This window comes from Barbus barbus, assembly GCF_936440315.1.
Source record: "Barbus barbus genome assembly, chromosome: 40".
NCBI lineage: Eukaryota > Metazoa > Chordata > Actinopteri > Cypriniformes > Cyprinidae > Barbus > Barbus barbus.
Window position 1 is genome coordinate 20,803,867 of NC_136718.1, and position 19,718 is coordinate 20,823,584.

Genomic DNA, 19,718 nt, shown 5'->3' on the forward strand with positions numbered 1-19,718 from the left:
ATGACAGCATCCTGATCTCCTTGACCCCTTTATAGTCATTAAAAGTTCAGTAACAATGTGACACAAGAGAATGTCTGGGAATTTCCAAGATCAGTCAAAACATGCGTTAGCTAATCAAATCAAATAAGACATTATACATTACATAACTTGAAAAAATACAACATAGCCCAAGAGCATTACTGTAATGTGTTAAATACCAATAATGCAGTGGTTTTGACTGAGTTTCATTGCATTCAGATTTTGAGTTATGCTATGTGCTCTGAAAGCAAGCCCCTGCTTTATGCGGTAAATCTGAAAGTATGGTCACATGGACAGCTGACCATCACATGCACAGGATTTGGGGTAACACTGCAGAAAGAGTGCTAAATGTTTGATCTGGTCACATGCCCCGCCTCTCAATCCCTCCACCAATTGTAGACTCGAAAGTTTGTGGCTTTCATTGTCAAATGAGAGTTAAAGGGATTCCAGTGCCTTTAATCTCAAATGTACAGTTTTCTCTAAATAATTTCATTTAAATTTCCCTTTATTTTTCCTCTGCACAAGGACAAGTCGACAGAAGCAACTTGAAATCCAGATTCAATCGATATCAGACATGGAATACAAAACGGTTCCCAGTGTGGAAAGATGGAGACCCACGCTACAAAAACAGCTGGACAGGTAATAAAATGCAGCCATGAAAGAAGGAAAGAAAGAACCAGATTTTCTACACTATATGTTTGCATCAACATAAAAAAAATAGTAAAATATATTTTCAACTGTAGTATTTAGCTCACTTTTTTTCAGTGGCATTTCTGTAAGTTATTCTGTAGCATTTCTTTTTGTTTCTCTTTTTTTTTTTTTTTTGATTCATATTAATTATTTTTGATGTTGGCTTCTTTGGCTCCATGAAGAACCTTTGAAATCCTTGGACAAAAAAGATTTTAAAGATTATACAGATTATTAAAAGATTTAAAAGATTCTATAGATTATTAAAATGTTCTTCACACTAACTTAAAAAATGGTTCTTTTAAGAACTGATCACTGAAAGTTTCGGGAATTTAAGAGTGATTCTACACTCTTAAAAATAATGTTCTTTATTTGCATCTATGAAGATGCAAATGAAGGTTCCATGAAGAATCTTTAGCATCCATGAAACCTTTCCATTGGACAAAAGGTTCTTTATATGTAAAAAAGGTTCTTTAGATTATTGAAATGTTCTTCACACTTCACACAGGTTCTTTTAAAAAACGTTCACTGAATGGTTTTTTGAGGATCCCAATGGTTCATCTATGGCATCACTTCGAAACCTGTTTTGATACCCCTAATTTGTGTGTAGAGATAAAAGCGTCAGTACATTAAAAAGCATAAATGTAAATTTCTACAGGTGGGCAACTGAAATTTGATGTGGGGAATGATGCACCCACTTTGACTGGTGCCAAAATTACCTTCAGCATTGACATTGTGTTCCCTCACAACCAGAAGGTCCTGCCAGATGGACAAGTTGTTTGGGCAAAAAACTGCACAATAAATGGTATGTTTCTGTCTTCATCTCACTCTATTTAAAGATGAAAATGTACATTCTGTTGCTGCACTATGACCAGCAAATGTATTTGCATTAAGCTTAAACATAATGCACAGATATGCATAATTCTAATTTAGGCACACAGTTCCACGAGGGTGAGCCTGTCTATCCTGAAGAGAACTCTGTAGATGAATGGAATGCTGCGTTCCCTAATGCTCCTCTCCTTTCTAGACAAGGGGACAAGCAACCTCCATATGTGTTCGTGTGGAAAACCTGTGGTAAGGAAAGAAGCACTTGAATGAATGAATGAATGATGCATTTTTATATAGCGCATTTATTGTGTATTGCCGTACACCCAAAGCGCTTTACAATCATGTGGGGGTCTCTCCTCAACCACCACCAGTGTGCAGCATCCACTTGGATGATGCGACGGCAGTCACAGGACAACGGCGCCAGTGCGCTCACCACACACCAGCTACAGGTGGAGAGGAGAGCGTGATAGAGCCAATCAAGTGGATGGGGATTACTAGGAGGCCATGATTGATAAGGGCCAGTGGAGGGAATTTGGCCAGGACACCGGGGTTACACCCCTACTCTTTACGAGAAGTGCCATGGGATTTTTAGTGACCACAGAGAGTCAGGACCTCGGTTTAACGTCTCATCTGAAAGACGGTGCTTTTTACAGTATAGTGCACTTACTGCACTGTTACATGCAGTCATCTAACGTTCCTGACAATCCTCTATTGTGTTTGACAGGTAAATACTGGCAGGTGTGCGACGGCCCTTCCTCATCATTAACCATCGGAACTGATGACGTTCCTCTTGGCTCTTACATGATGGATGTTGTAATTTATCACTACAGGCAAAAAGAGAAATTCATCCCTATTGGATATGCATCCACACAGTTCAGTATCACCGGTAAGCTTAACTCAAAGTTAATCTTTTAATAACAAGTTTTACGGTTTAAGTAATGCAATATATTTAATCCCTGTGTTTCTAGACCAGATCCCCTTTGCGGTTTCCCTGACGCAGGTGAATGACAAAGATGAAGGCGATCGGAAATTCATTCAGAATAGAGCAGTGGCCTTCAGCATCACCCTTCACGACCCCAGCCAATACCTGAGCAAATCAGACGTGACTTTTAACTGGAACTTCGGGGATGGCAGTGGCACTGTAATCTCCAGGGAACTCACCGTCACACACACCTACATTGCAGCCGGAGCTTTTAAGCCCCAAGTTGTCGTACAAGCAGCTATTCCGGATTCATCTTGTGCCACTCCACCAAACCTTCCCACTGAGGCCCGTCCCACCACCAACACCTTCAGCTCCGAGAGCCCCATCCGCCTAAATGAACACATCCCTGCAGGTGCTCTGCATGGCTTTGCTGGTTACAGTTGTGAAAATAGTACAAAAGTACTTTATTTTATTTTTTTTGCAATTTTAAAACACCTATTTAAGGAGGGAGGGGTCTAATATCCTACAGATCTTCGCCCAGTCAGATGTTTTGAATTAGTATGTATGCACTGCAAAACATGATTTTCTTACATGAGTATTTTTGACTTGTTTTCTAGTATAAATATCTACAAATTCTTGAATCAGGATGTATTTACTTGACAAGTAAAATTACTTAAGATATGTCTTGTTTTCTGAAAGAAAAAAAACAAGGAAAAATATCTGGCAACGGGGCAAGAAAAATAATCTTGTTTAGCCTTTGAATTTAGATTATTTTTCTTACCCCGTGGATAGATGTTTTTGCTTGTTTTAATCAAAATTTGGATAATCTAGTTTTTGCAGTGTGGTAAACTAGGCCTAGTCCTCAGCACTTCAACACAATGAGCTTTACAGCTCGGCTTTTTACAACAAATTCTGTTCACTAACAACTTACAGTACTTTATGTTTAGAATAAACATTACTAAGATTCAGTATTAGTCACTTACTTTTCGCGCCATCAGTCAAATCCTTCATTCATGAATCAGACGTCTCGATTTCGGAGCTGTGCGATTTCTTCATTTCGAAATAATGAGGAATGATATGATTTCTAAAATGTAGTGGAGTAAAAAATTAAACATTCTTCTGTAGAAGTTAACACATTAACTAAAAGTTTCCATCAAAAATTCTCTTTAACACCATTTGACTGTTTATTTGGCTATGCCTGTGTGAAATATCAGAGAGCATATAGAAAACAATCAATGTGAATTCCAGCCAGAGTAGAAGTCAGAGTGGCCTACTTATCATCTACTTCATGATTCAACAGATCATGCTACCAGTAAGTCTTCAGCTGCCATTCAGAAATCAACACCTGCATCTACAATGAAAACTATTCCTCCCGCACCTACAAACGGAGTTCCAAAAAGATCCAGCCTTGAGAAGGTCTTTGATCTTAGATCTGCATCTGAGATGTCTGAAACTTTGAATACTGCAACAAAGACAACACTGAAGGCTACTGGTGAGTTGTAGTTGATATTTTGCATTTCAATTAATATACATGATATATTATGTAAATACATTTACATAATAATGCTAATAATGTATAATAAAAAATAATATATCAATTTAAACACATATTTCCAAAACACCAGCCGCTGACATGGAGGCGACGATGCAAGATGACTACATTGAAAACCAGGCCCATGTATCCATAATAAAGCGTCAGGCTCCAAACACAAATGACTATGTGATTTACCGCTATGGATCCTTCTCAACTGATATTGAGATTATTGGTGAGATTCCTCCCTTGAACAGCATTCCATTTTTTATGTTTTATATTGAAGAGTAATGTAAGTTTGTGTTCTCAGAGGGCATTGAGAGTGTGCAGATCGTCCAGGTGGCTGTAGCTGATGGTTTTCCGTTTACGGAAATGGAGCAGAATGCTGTTGATTTCACTGTTTCCTGCCAAGGAAGGTGAGATCTGGCAAAAATAAATGTAGCTGGAACCACAGAATACAGCCTTATGGAGAATTCACGCCCTTACCTCCTCTTTCTAGCCTCCCCACTGAAGTGTGCACTGTAGTATCTGATGCAGACTGCCATGTGCCAGTTACGACCATCTGCAATGCTGTTAGCCCCTCCTCAGATTGCCAACTCATCCTTCGACACTACTTCAATGACTCTGGGATCTTCTGTGTCAATGTGTCAATGACAAATGATGTCAGTCTGGCTTTTACAAATGCCAGGGTTAATATTAACATAGGTGAGTTCACTTATTTACGGTTGAAACATAAAGCGTGGTGCTCCAAAAATGATAGCAGTGCTGTTAATTCATCTTGCATGTCTCTATTTCTGTGCAAAATTTAGCAGATTCCAGGTTGACATCTGCAGGGGCCGCTGCCCTGTTGTTGGGCATCCTGACTGTCATATCAGCAATAGGTGCTGTGGCTTTTGCATATAAGTAAGTCATTCCAACACAGCGTAATATTCATGCACTGATTTATTCAGCTGGCATGAATTATTCATTAATTACTATTAATTTTTCAACCTGCTCCTCTAGATTTCCTAAAGCTTAATCAGTAAGCAAATCATTGTGTACATTAACTGGTAAAACTGGTTGGAAAGCACTAACTGGCCTTGTTTTTGAAACTTTCTAGGCGTCTTAAACGGTATCAAAGGCTGAATGAGGATCCTGCTGCATGCCAATCCAAAGACACCGGCGTGAGCTCAATGCCAGTGCTCTTCTGGAGCCTGATGAACCAGCAGACGGCAGATCAGAAAAAAGGAGTAGTGTGAACCTTCCTTTAAAACCTTCAAAATTCAAATTTAATGTTACATTAGCACTACTTTGAATAGCGTAAAAGCATCTAAACCCTTTTTTACCATTTCATTTTTTAATCTTTAATGTTTGAATTGAGATTTTGTATTCTTTTATACACATATTTGAACCCAAATCCTTTTTCCAAAGGCATGTTTTTCATTACATTACATACAATTTTGTGCTGTAATTTTAATTTGAAGAAAAAAATTTGGCCAACAAGCATTTTTTAAGCAGTTGAATAAAATATCACAAAAGCTGCTATTACTTTCTGGCCTTTTTATCTTAGACATTGGTGTCAGATTTTGTGGATTATAAAATAATCCACTTAATTAAGGCTTTTTACTACAAGACTTTTTGATACCATGACCTGCTTTCCTTCATTCATGCATACCACTGCTGTAACTCATTCCTCCCTAAAAAACCAATAATGTCCTTAATACCGACTGCTGAGTGACTACTAACCTACTTTTCCTTCAGCCGAAGCGGTTGGAAGCCAAGCCTGTCAAAGGCCATCAGTTAACCTGTGGAAACTGGTTAGTAAGCAGATTACTTCTCTTGAATGCCTGTAATTACTTCAAACCGACAGCTTATATTAACATCCATAAGAAAGATTTAAAGAACTGCACACAAACTGATTTTTTTTACATCACCATCAATTTATTCAGTCAAAATTTGGCAAGCAAATTCCACAAATAATAATCATACTGGCCATACAACAACTGATCAAGAATGTGTCTCTAACATTTAGGAGTTGACTTTACGCTTGATACCTCATGTATATTGTGCATAAATTACCGGTCTACTGTTTTTAGTTTTAGGCCTTTAGTGAACATTTTAATATTCCTCGCCCTCCTCTTCTCCTTCACCCTCGATGGAGTCGACACCGACTTCCTCATAATCTTGGCTCGAAGCAAGCATTAGTGATTTCAGACACAGAGAGCTGCTCATGGTAAGCCTTCTCTGCGGAGATCACTGGGGCATAGGTAGCCAATGGGAAGTGGATACGAGGATAGGGCACCAAGTTGGTCTGGAACTCGGTGAGATCGACATTGAGAGCACCATCAAACCTGAGGGATGCTGTGATGGAGGACACAATCTGGCCAATGAGCCTGTTGAGGTTGGTGTAAGTAGGACGCTCAATGTCAAGGTTCCTACGGCAGATATCGTAAATGGCCTCATTGTCTACCATGAAGGCACAGTCAGAGTGCTCTAGGGTGGTGTGGGTGGTCAGGATGGAGTTGTAAGGCTCTACCACAGCGGTGGAGACCTGAGGAGCAGGGTAGATGGAGAACTCCAGCTTGGACTTCTTGCCATAGTCCACAGACAGACGCTCCATCAGCAGAGAGGTGAAGCCAGAACCGCAGGGCTCGCAAAATTTCTAAATCCCTGGTAGCCCTTCGGGCAGGAACTCTTTAGATTTTGGTAGCCCGAAAATTAATTTAACTAGCCCAAATAAAATAAAGACCATAAATGTCAATCAAAAACATTTTCAATACACAAATATCAACGAATATCAAGGAAAGAGTTTTATTTGACTATTTACAAGGTATCTGCAGAATTCTTAAAAGTCTATTTAAGGCAATTTGAAAAATTATTTCTTAGACAGTTTTAAATACGTTAAATGGTATAAGGCCTGAAAAACTCTTCAGTTTAGTATCAAATTTAAGGACCCGTGGGAGCAATGCTCCCTCTAATTTTTTTTCTTGCTGAGCAAAACTTTTCTCTATTGGGCGGACATTTCGGGCACCTGAGCAAAAGCATTCTTTAAAGTAAAGTAAAGTAAAGTCGTGACGTATTGTCAAGTATGGTGACCCATACTCGAAATTGGTGCTCTGCCTTTAACCCATCCAAGTGCACACACACAGCAGTGAGTAGTGAACAAATCCACACACACACACACTCACACACACACCGTGAACACACACCCGGAGCAGTGGGCAGCCATGCTGCGGCGCCCGGGGAGCAATTGGGGGTTCGGTGCCTTGCTCAAGGGCACCTCAGTCGTGGTATTGAGGGTGGAGAGAGCGCTGGACGTTCACTCCCCCCACCTACAATTCCTGCCGGCCGGGGGCTCGAACCCACAACCTTTCGATTACGAGTCCGACTCTCTAACCATTAGGCCACGACTTCCCCCAATTTATACCAGACCTGTACAGCATGCACACAAACAAGTGTGTAACTTTTAACTTTAATGTGCTATTTATATTTGATTTGACCCCTGATGTAACTAAATGATGTGCATTTCAGGTTACCTGAGAAAACATTTTTACTGTACAATACACTGCAGTTCAAAAGTTTGGATCAATAAAGTTTTTTAAAGAAGTTTCTTATGCTCATCAAGGCTGTATCTATCTGATAAAAAATACTGAATATTATTTCACAAAATAATATTGTGAAATATTATTGCAATTTAAAATAAATGTTTTCTATTTTAATATACTTTCAAATGTAATTAATTCCTGTGAAGCAAAGCAGTATTTTCAGAGTCACATGATCCTTTAGAAGTCATTCTAATACGCTGATTTTTAATCAATGTTGGAAACAGTTGTACTGTTTTGTCTTTTTTTTATATACTGTATTTTTTGGGACCTGTGATATTTAAAAAAAATAAAAAGTTAAAAACAGTGTTTAATCAAAATAGAGATTTTGTGTTACAATATAAACTATTCAAAAGTTTGGGGTCAGAAATTTTTTTCTTTCTTTTTTAAAGATACTTTTAAAAAGTTTAAAGAATGTTAAATAAACTTTATTCAGCAAGGATGTGCTGAATGGATAAAACTGATAGTAAAGACTTCTATTATTAGAAAATATTTCTATTTTGAATAAATGCTGTTCTTTTAAACTTTTTATTAATCAAAGAATCAAAGAAAAAAGTAACACAGGTTCCAAAAAAATATTAAGCAGCACAACAGTTTCAACACTGATAATAAATCAGTATATTAGAATGATTTCTGAAGGATCATGGGACACTGCTGGTGTAATGATGCTGAAAATTCAGCTTTGATCACAGAAATAAATACTATTTTATAGTATAGGTATTAAAATAGGAAACCCATATTAGAAATTGTAATAATATTTCACTATATCACAGTTTTTTTCTGTATTTTTTAAATGAATACAGCCTTGATGAGCAAGAGACTCAAAGTCAAAGACTCAAAAACAAGGTCAATTATTTACGGGGTAGTCATGGCCTAATGGTTAGAGAGTCGGACTCGTAATCCAAAGGTTGCGGGTTCGAGTCTCCGGCCGGCAGGAATTGTAGGTGGGGGGAGTGAATGTCCAGCACTCTCTCCACCCTCAATACCACGACTGAGGTACCCTTGAGCAAGGCACCAAACCCCCAACTGCTCCCCGGGCGCCGCAGCATAAATGGCTGCCCACTGCTCTGGGTGTGTGTTCACGGTGTGTGTGTGTTCACTGCTGTGTGTGTGCACGTTGGATGGGTTAAATGCAGAGCACGAATTCCGAGTATGGGTTACCATACTTGGCAGTATGTCACTTCACTTCATATATTATCTAAAGAAACTGAAGCAAAACTTAAGCTGAGATCTGTAAGTTAAATATAACAAAAACATGAACATATGAATTCTTCTATAGCTGTCTAAACATCATGAAGTACAGTTTGTACAATACTCTTGTGTGTGGCTGTACATGTTTCAGAGTTTTGTTACCGTTCTTTGCCCATCCTCCGCTATTTCCAGGACTTAATCAACCACTCTTCTTTAATACATGAGGATACATTTATTTCACGTCATTGCGTTTGCGTTGGCTCTCATGTTGAGCGCACCGCAACTATTGAAGTATTCAGTTTCTACAGCGACTCATTTGGTGCACATCGTTCTCTTTCTATGAAACCTGTAAACCGCATTCACCGGCTCTAACTCTGTCGTGACATCAGCTCTATAACGGTTTGCCCGAGCATTGCTATTCTTTCCCTTTTACTGGCGGCATTCAATCAAATGGTCTCTGGAGACCTGTGCACTGGTCAGCCTGAAAAGAAACAGTTTGGAAATTAACCCAACATAATATATAATTAATTTTATGTTCATTTATTTACAACTACCTACCAGTTTGTGAATCCTGTCCAGTACCAGGTCAATTATTTCCTTTCCAATAGTGTAGTGACCACGGGCGTAGTTATTGGCAGCATCTTCCTTTCCAGTGATGAGCTGTTCAGGGTGGAAGAGCTGACGGTATGTACCAGTGCGCACCTCATCTGGAAAGATGGTCAACCTTTAGTTAACGGAGCACTTTGATGTACAGAATTATCACAATTAAAATGAAGTCCCATTCTCTTACCAATGACAGTGGGCTCCAGATCTACAAACACAGCCCTGGGGACATGCTTTCCGGCTCCGGTCTCACTGAAGAAGGTGTTGAAGGAGTCATCACCTCCTCCAATGGTCTTGTCGCTGGGCATCTGCCCATCCGGCTGGATGCCGTGCTCAAGGCAATAGTGTTCCCAGCAGGCATTGCCAATGGGGCAGTCGTGGCCTAATGGTTAGAGAGTTGGACTCGTAATCCAAAGGTTGCGGGTTCGAGTCTCGGGCCGGCAGGGATTGTAGGTGGGGGGAGTGAATGTCCAGCGCTCTCTCCACCCTCAATACCACGACTGAGGTGCCCTTGAGCAAGGCACCGAACCCCCAACTGCTCCCCGGGCGCCGCAGCATAAATGGCTGCCCACTGCTCCGGGTGTATGTTCAAGGTGTGTGTGTGTGTTCACTGCTGTGTGTGTGCACGTTGGATGGGTTAAATGCAGAGCACGAATTTCGAGTATGGGTCACCATACTTGGCAGTATGTCACTTCACTTCAATCTGGACTCCAGCTTGACCAACGTGGATAGAGATGCACTCACGCTGTGCGAAGGAATGGGAAAATCTTTTAATTAGGTTGTTGGCTCTCAAAACATACACAAAGGCTTCTTTTGCACCATCATTCTGTTGACATTTGCATGTATTTAATATTTTGGGCACAACAATAGACACATAACTGACATTGCTAAAAGTCTAAAAGTCTTTCTTTGGAATCATAAATGCATTGTAAACACCTGCAAAATGATATTTATCTTAAGGACTGGCATACAAGAAGTGAACTGGCATGAAAAAGATTTAGTAGGTTACCAAAAAGGAAGAACAAAGAAAGCAGTCAGTTCTCTTTATTCAAAGGGAATGAGGTAGCAGAATGGGAACAAGGCACATGCCCCACCCACATAGAACAGGCTTGCCAGACTGTGCCTGACTTGCCGTTAAAAGAGAACAATAAAAATGTTGACAGAAATCCACCTTTTCCCATTTATGTCATCTCAATGGTCTGCACAAGAGTATGGGTTTCAATAAAGGAACAGTTTTTTAAGGTTTTTAGAAAGACACTGAATTTTCTCAATGGCTGTAACCACTATTGGAAGGGATTCTGCTTGATGAATATGCGTTTTTAAATGAACATTTTTCGTTATTTTTATATTTGGTCACCACTAATATTTAGATTCACTGTTGAATTTCCCTAAGAGACAGTGTGATGAAAAAAGCCAGGTCCCAGAAATTTACATTTATGCATTTAGCAGACGCTTTTATCCAAAGCGACTTACATTGCAATCAAGTTACAGTTTTTACATTTGATCAGCTCTTGCTTTCCCTGGGAAGCGAACCCATGATCTTGGCGTTGCTAGCGCCATGCCCTACTATTTGAGCTACAGGAAAGTGACAGGAAATTGAATAAAAACAAATTTAGCAAAATAATGAAATGCATGAAAGCATAAAATTCTATGAAAATCTCTTTTGAAAATGGAAAATCTAAATGGAGACAATAACAGCTGTGGAACCGAACAGGAATAGAAATCCAGTCATCTGCTGCACAGGCCAGACATGAGCTTCTGCAGACAGCTGCAGTCCCCACCCAGTTTACTCCTCATGCGGATGGGAGGAGGATGCAAATTTCAAGAAAATTCTGTCAATCTCTGATGACAGAGAGCTTGTGACAAAAACAAAACAAAACAAAAAAATTAATTTGTGCATTTTTGTTAAGATATAATTTATTAACTCACATTTATTAACTATAATACATTGTGATTTTAATTAAGCTGCAATTTTTTAAAAGAAAAATCTATATTATATTATTAAATCATGTATATATAGCCTGATAACTGAGATATACTATTTTGGTTATAATTTCACATGCATTTTTCAAAAAAAAAAATTTCATCATGTAAGGTGGTTTTGGAGATGCACCTTCAAAACAGGTGGACTAAATGTAATTGATGTGAAATGTTTCACTATTTAATAATGTGCATCATTAAAAACTCATGATATAATTAATAAATGCATTTGAAAAACGAATGAATGAATTGATGGATGGATGAATGTGATCCTGTAGGCGTTTGCAAAGGCATTTATAAAATGAATGCATATAATACGAATAGTATTTTTAAATGTATCATTCTGTGCATTACAATAACTAAAATTATTTGTTAAAAAAATATTTTTGCGGCGCTACATTGTTGCAATGTCTCCAGCTTTGCCTCCATTTTAAGCAAAGGGCGCGCGCTGAATTACAAAGAAAAGCCACTCGAGCTGCTTTGAATTCATGTTTCAAATTACCCTTAAGGCCTGTGCCTGCTCTGACCCACCTCAGCCCTTAGTATCAGTATACAGTTCAATGTAATTTTTTAGTTTAACATTTAGTGTAAATTAAATGTTTAGCGTAAATGCATGTATGCCACCTCTGAGCAGCAATAAACAGTCTGTTTAAAGATGCCTAAATGCCACTTCAGAAGCGCTTTTGTGTGTAAATTAAGCATTAGAGATGCTGAATGAAAAAATATCACAGGTAGGCCTATATCACATTACTGTAGGAAATACACTTGGATTTCCTAAAAACCGCATTAATTTAACCTTTAATTTCTCTCCAATGTGTTATTGAACCTGTAATCAATTATTATATGAAAATGTCATGAGGTTTTCTGTAGATATATTGTAAATTATATCTGATAAAAATGGAGTATGATGTACACAGTAGTGCCATTTACTACTGAATTGCATAGCCTGCGATGCTTTGACAAAATAGAATTACATGAAGCTGATTCAGTCATATTAAAGGTAGCTCACCCAAAGATGAAAATTCTGTCATTAATTACTCACCCTCATGTCATTCCAAACCTGTGAGAACACAAATTCAGAACGCAATTCTTCAGAACACAAATGAGGATATTTTTAATAGAATCTGAGAGCTCTCTGACTCTCCATAGACACCAATGATACTACCACGATCGAGGCACAGAAACATAGCAAGGACATTGGTAAAATAGCCCGAGAAATAACAAGAATACTTTCTGTGTGCAAAGAAAACAATTATAACATAATTTATTCAGCAGTTCTTCTCTCCGAGTTACCGTCTTCTGCAATTTGGGAGAGTACCCCAGAATGTAATCAACGTAATCAGCATTGTTTACGTTCAGTCTATGGCGGATCAGAGAGCTCTCAGATTTCATCAAAAATATCTTAATTTGTGTTCCGAAGATGAACAAAGGTCTTACGGTTTTGGAACAACATGAGAATGAGTAATTGATGAAGAATGTTTTGGGTGAACTAACCCTTTAAGTATAGCTGAGGTCAAATTTGTGACTAATACTGAATAATTGTAGCTTGAGACACCAGCACAAACCAGCTAAACTAACAGGTTCAACTGTTATTCTCAGCAGGGACCACATGAAGTACACTTTAAGGTTACCTGACTTTTTTTTTTACAGTGTTGAATTTGTGAACACTGCGTAACACTTTAATGCATAAAGTATCTGAATGCAGATACAATCACACAGTAGATGCTATCAGACTGGGCCTATAGAGTCACATGGTACCATGAACACTCCTCCCTCTGTCCTCCTTGCCTTCTCTCCTCCCTCTGTGTCCTAGATTTTGTTGAAATGATGTCATCGTGTTTGTCACGTGAACAACTTGACTCTTTTTTCCTGCTCTGTCAGTGTCAGTGAGCTGTTCACATCTGTAACCGGGTTTCTGCAAAACTGGACGCCTGTTTGTGTTTGTTTAAACATACCCATGACTGCACATTCCTAATTGCAGGGTCTGGATGCACACTGATTGGTTTGAGACTCCTACTTACTTCCCCTAGTCAGCTATCTCTGGTATTTTAGGCAGTTTATTGAGTCTTTCAGACTCCTGTTTCCTTAGCTTGCTTGTTTAAATAAATATTATGGTATAACCCTTGACTAATATAACCAGAGTTTCATATAATCACATATTGTTTATCCAATCAGTGTGCTTGCTTACAACATAGCAAAAATCTCAAATGATTCAAGCTTAGCATTCCATCGGAAGTGTCTTATTGGCTGGAATACTGTTGGGAATTTTCACAGCTGCTGCTATGAGAATAGGATGGGAGGCATGGGTCTGTGTGCAGTTGCCAGTGGTGAGCAAACTTTAAACATAAACCACACAACCTTTTTGGTATTCTGCCATTGACTGTGTGTACTTAATGTCAGTCTGTAACCCATATTAAATGAGTAATGGACTTTTTTACATCAGCTAAATGCTTGCAGTGCTTTACGAATATATATAGCTTGCTCATGTAAAAGAAATCTCCAAACTTTTTAAGTAGTATTTTATAATAACATGTGTTGCTCCTTTTTTTATAATGCATTTATTTAAACTCTATTGTTCAGATGTCTAAATGTCTCCATGCATCTGGAAGTAGTTAAGGCAGAAGAGAAGCTCTGAATCTAAATTATAAGATAATCGTATCATGTCCTTCAGTCTTTGAATATCACTTTGCATATCAGTATTTGTTATATCTTGTTCTCTTACTATTATAACCACTTGTCCCTGCAGGATAGCTGTAGTCTGTTTTAGGGCTGCACCACTGACTATATTGATTTTTTGGCCTTGTCTTGATGGGTTGTGCACTGCAGTGAGCAGAATCAGAGATTATGCTGAAAAAGCTACAGAGATGTAATCTGTTTTAGAGCAGTTGATTGATCTGGCATTAAAAATTGCAAAATGAAAGGGCTAAACATGCAAGGATCTTTCAATGTTCATTGCTCATATATACACACACATACATACATACACATACAAAAAAAATTATATATTTATATATACAGTATATATACATATACATATAATTTAATCAAATATATATATATATATATAAAATTATATATTATAAATATAAATTGTTTATATAATATAAGACAGTGAATTCCTGAGGTATAGTGTTATTATTCTAAACGTGTCCGAGGAGCTGTATGAGACCTGTAGGCTTATTGTCTTCACTGCTTAACTGTTGTTAGCAACCAGACTATAAAAAGTAAAATGAAAGCTCATGCATGAAAACAAGGAAAGGGAAGAGAAAGAGAGAGAAGAGGGAGCAAAGGACATTTAGGAATGAACTGGTTTTAACCAAACTGTAATATAGGCTAAAGTAAGAATGTTACATTCATCAATTGCAATACAATATATTAAATGCACGTTTAAGAGGATATATATATATATATATATATATATTGAAGAAGTATGGCTATTTATGGCAGCCGATACAAAGCAAGTAACCATGACAGAGTACAAACATTATGTTCCCTGAGACAATCATCATCTTTCAAAGGCCAATGATTATGAGTGGCTCAAAAAAAAGTGATTCTGGAAAAAAATATTTTGGGGCTCACATAAAATTTAGATAGATAGATAGATAGATAGATAGATAGATAGATAGATAGATAGATAGATAGATAGATAGATAGATGGATGGATCGATGGATCGATGGATCGATGGATGGATGGATGGATGGATGGATAGATGGATGGATGGATGCTCTGTTGATGATGACAGAATCAGAATGTGGAATTGGGGTAAGTACTGGTAAATTGGGCCAGATGGAAGAGTTGGTGTTGAAAAGGATGGGCCTTCCCCTCACTCCCTGCTGGGGCAGCTGCATCTCCCCCTAAGTGCTGCTATTCAGATTCGGGGTCATGTGATCTATACATAATGGCCGTAAATGTAGGCCTGTGTATTATCTCCAGGATACTAGTCGGTATCTAAGCAACTCCGTTATTCATCTCTTAGCAACGGCTGGAGCCTGGGAGGAGGGAATGGGGGGTTGGGTGTCTTAGTCCCTGGCCTATATTCCCCAACGTCTATGCAGGGTCATTTCAACTGATACATTTATGACGCAACATTTTAAACATTTCACTAATCATTGAATTCATATTCATATGCATTTTAGTACAGAATAGTGAGGAGATGCTGATTAATGGCTGCTGATTGTCATATTATTTCTTGAGTAATAGAATATGTTGTACAACGTCATCTGTAACTGTGTTTAGCTGTAAATCATTTATATTTTTCACAGAGTCTTAGAATAACATCTGTCACCTCAGAAGATCATGTAGGCCTAGTAATTTCATCTCAGTAGCTCATTTGAAATTGGTTTAAGTGCAGCTTGGTTAAACTATATACAATAGTCCCTCTCTTAATTAAATTAATTAATTAATTTTTTGAGCACAAAGATAAAAGTTTAAAGAATGGGAAAAGAATATGTGACAACTAATTCCAAAATACCTCAGGCAAAGCTCTTAAAAGGGGCAGAAAGTATCAAAGAGAACAGATGGAGAATAGGTTGATCAAGTTACACAGAAATGCTAGTAGGCCTACATAAAGGTTCAGATGTTATACAACTAAAGCAAATCTTGATGTACATAACTTGATGTATACGGTTATATTACTACAACCAATTTTGAGTCATTAAAAGCATAAAAAGATGTTGATGGAGAACAACCAAACGTACATCAATTTACAGTTTCACTCTTTCTCCTTTCTGACTAAAGCAACATTCTTAAGATAAGATGATTCTGAAACAATTAAGTATTTTTTTATTTTTATTAGTTGTATTTATTTTTTTCAGTTATACAGAAGTAGCCTACTTAACTTCAAGCATAACTCACACCCAAAAACAAAAAAACAACAACAAAAATAAATAAGAACATGGGGGATACAACAATTAAGTCTTGGAATAAAACCTTTTTCAGTAGGCCTCTGATTTAATGTTTCAGATCTATTGGGTGAGGTTCTGGGAGGTGTCTAACTAACCTTAATCTTCCTGACAACCAATAGAAATTCGTCTAGCCCTCCGAACTGGGCAGATTTCACCGCGTCTGACCAATCAAAGATAAAAAACGTAGTCGCCTGTGCAACACTCATATATAAAGTCAGGTCAGTCCGTTATAACGTTATTCTTCTTACATCGACCCGTTAGTTGTCGAGCTGTAAGATCTCTCCGTCAAGAATCTTTTCTCACCCGGCCAAGCAACACTAACAGTCAACAATGGTGAGCACGACTTCATATACTTAATATTAATTACTTATTGAAGTAAACATTTTTTATTCGGCTTAATGACTGGCTTTTAATGTATCTTATGTTAACTGCGTATTTAAAAAATATTTCTGGTATATAAAATATACCTTTATGAAAAGCATACCTTTTAAAGAAACGATTGAATGTTAAAAAAAAATCACAATCTCAAAAACGCTTTGGTTTTGTAAATGATGTGTTTGAAATCCTTTTTTTATTATTAATTAATTTATGTATTTAAATGTATGTATTTTACATGCATAGTCATGGATATGTTTATAAACTAAGAAAGAATATGGGAAAATAAGAGGTTTTGGGAATATGGTGCACGCTAGACCGAGACAACAAAGAGAATGGAGCCGCATAAATAATCTGGGTGTAGCCGGCTCCATGCTGCCCGGTACGGTGTCATACTGAATCAATGGACCAAAAAAGAGAGGGGGGAGAGAGATGCAGCGCCTCCCAAAGGATATGGCTATTTCTTTCTTTCTTTCTTTTTTTGAATCAGAAGTACTATTAAGAATATTTAAAGAACGGTTTATTCGAGGGACGATCCATTGCGATTAAATTTATTTACAGAAATCGTATCGCATTTCAGGGCTGTGGGTGAAGCGGTTAAATAGTCATGGTGATGTAGGCAGCATCACTAATGCAGCTGATGGACATTACCAGTAAGCCAGCAGTTGGGGGTGTTATGTGATCACTTCCTCTAACGTGATATCTCACTAGGATATAATTGCACCGGATATACAAGCTGTATGTAGCCTTAGAATTTCGAATTTTGGTGAAATACAGCTTGACATGCTAAAGCTTTACAAGAGAGTGACATTTATATAGTGCAGTGATATTTGTTTAGTTTGACTTTTAACTTTTGCCATTTTCTTCACAGCGTGAGTGCATCTCTATCCACGTTGGTCAAGCTGGAGTCCAGATCGGCAATGCCTGCTGGGAACTCTATTGCCTTGAGCACGGCATCCAGCCGGATGGGCAGATGCCCAGCGACAAGACCATTGGAGGAGGTGATGACTCCTTCAACACCTTCTTCAGTGAGACCGGAGCCGGAAAGCATGTCCCCAGGGCTGTGTTTGTAGATCTGGAGCCCACTGTCATTGGTAAGAGAATGGGACTTGATTTAATTCATGATAATTGTATATATCAAAGTGCTCCGTTCGCTAAACATTGACCGTCTTTCCAGATGAGGTGCGCACTGGTACATACCGTCAGCTCTTCCACCCTGAACAGCTCATCACTGGAAAGGAAGATGCTGCCAATAACTACGCCCGTGGTCACTACACTATTGGAAAGGAAATAATTGACCTGGTACTGGACAGGATTCGCAAACTGGTAGGTAGTTGTAAATAAATGAACATAAAATTTATTATATATTATGTTGGATTAATGACCAAACTGTTTCTTTTCAGGCTGACCAGTGCACAGGTCTTCAGGGTTTCCTGGTGTTCCACAGCTTTGGTGGTGGAACCGGTTCTGGCTTCACCTCTCTGCTGATGGAGCGTCTTTCTGTGGACTATGGCAAGAAGTCCAAGCTGGAGTTCTCCATCTACCCTGCTCCTCAGGTCTCCACCGCTGTGGTAGAGCCTTACAACTCCATCCTGACCACCCACACCACCCTAGAGCACTCTGACTGTGCCTTCATGGTAGACAATGAGGCCATTTACGATATCTGCCGTAGGAACCTTGACATTGAGCGTCCTACTTACACCAACCTCAACAGGCTCATTGGCCAGATTGTGTCCTCCATCACAGCATCCCTCAGGTTTGATGGTGCTCTCAATGTCGATCTTACAGAGTTCCAGACCAACTTGGTGCCCTATCCTCGTATCCACTTCCCATTGGCTACCTATGCCCCAGTGATCTCAGCAGAGAAGGCTTACCATGAGCAGCTCTCTGTGTCTGAAATCACTAATGCTTGCTTCGAGCCAGCCAATCAGATGGTGAAATGCGACCCACGTCACGGCAAGTACATGGCTTGCTGCCTGCTGTACCGTGGTGACGTGGTGCCCAAAGATGTGAACGCTGCAATCGCCACCATCAAGACCAAGCGCACCATCCAGTTTGTGGACTGGTGTCCCACTGGATTCAAGGTTGGCATCAACTACCAACCTCCCACTGTGGTTCCAGGTGGTGATCTGGCTAAAGTGCAGAGGGCCGTGTGCATGCTGAGCAACACCACAGCTATTGCTGAGGCCTGGGCTCGTCTCGATCATAAGTTCGATCTGATGTACGCCAAGCGTGCCTTTGTACACTGGTATGTGGGTGAGGGTATGGAGGAGGGCGAGTTCTCAGAGGCCAGAGAGGACATGGCTGCCCTGGAGAAAGATTATGAGGAGGTTGGTGTTGATTCTGTTGAGGGTGAAGGAGAAGAGGAGGGTGAGGAATATTAAATGACAGAATAAAGTGCAACATGCAGGAACCATGACATGGAAAAATTCAAGCAGTGAAAAATAAACTTTACAACCAATGAAAATGATGTTACAATTCTTTGGATATCTGAAATAAACCTAATTTTCAAACAAATTCAGTTGCCTTGTCTTAAATTATTGTGTATATTTTTTGTAGGCTTTAACAGATATAAGCAATAATAGTGTTTTAACGATCAACAATAGAACAGGTGACATAATTGAAAGTTTAAAAAAAATGTGAATGCTCAAGTTCAACCATCTTTCAACATGACACTTTTGTTGCACACCAATACTGAGGAAAACATACATACATGCGTTAAACGGAATACATCAGGGCCCATGAGTGACACAGAAATGACTTTACAAGTAAAAACCTGTTTCTCCTTACTTGGGTTCCATCCAGAAAGTAACAGCAAAGCAACACATCATGTAGAGAACAATTAGCAAATAATAAAGTAGCATTCATTGCTTCAGTAAATGGCAACCATTTTTATGAAAGTCTTTTATGATTATTTTCTTTCTTTATTATCCAGTTTCAAACAATAAATTTTCCTTGCAGCAACATTTCCATAAGAACAATTCAGTCTAAGTGGGGCAGTGCAGATATAGCATTACATTTCATACAAATTTATGATCACTAAAGCATAGTTGTGTGGTCTTCTGATGAACATATAATTGGCATAAAATTATCGGCT

The 19,718-nt window shown here is 38.6% G+C and overlaps 2 protein-coding genes and 1 pseudogene across 3 annotated transcripts; 2 read left to right on the forward strand and 1 right to left on the reverse strand.

The window, feature by feature from the left end:
- Positions 1-299: 299 nt before the first annotated feature.
- On the forward strand, positions 300-5,512 carry LOC306859378 (melanocyte protein PMEL-like; the record flags this gene model as incomplete). The annotated part of the gene is made up of 12 exons (XM_079400393.1): positions 300-342; positions 544-657; positions 1,364-1,510; positions 1,639-1,779; positions 2,258-2,419; positions 2,502-2,867; positions 3,756-3,947; positions 4,081-4,221; positions 4,297-4,402; positions 4,486-4,691; positions 4,796-4,889; positions 5,086-5,512. The coding sequence occupies 12 exons, from the start codon at positions 300-302 to the stop codon at positions 5,222-5,224; spliced, it is 1,851 nt and encodes a 616-aa protein (XP_079256519.1). The 3' UTR covers positions 5,225-5,512.
- A 629-nt stretch (positions 5,513-6,141) lies between these two features.
- On the reverse strand, positions 6,142-9,684 carry LOC306859379 (tubulin alpha-1A chain-like; annotated as a pseudogene). Its single transcript has 3 exons — positions 9,549-9,684; positions 9,317-9,465; positions 6,142-6,659 (listed from the first exon to the last, which is right to left on the reverse strand). The product of its transcript is annotated as a tubulin alpha-1A chain-like (transcript).
- A 6,780-nt stretch (positions 9,685-16,464) lies between these two features.
- Positions 16,465-19,135, forward strand: LOC306859649 (tubulin alpha-1A chain). The gene is made up of 4 exons (XM_079400782.1): positions 16,465-16,579; positions 17,493-17,715; positions 17,799-17,947; positions 18,025-19,135. Exons 1-4 carry the CDS (start codon positions 16,577-16,579, stop codon positions 19,003-19,005), a joined length of 1,356 nt encoding a protein of 451 aa, XP_079256908.1. The 5' UTR covers positions 16,465-16,576; the 3' UTR covers positions 19,006-19,135.
- The last annotated feature ends 583 nt before the right edge of the window (positions 19,136-19,718 follow it).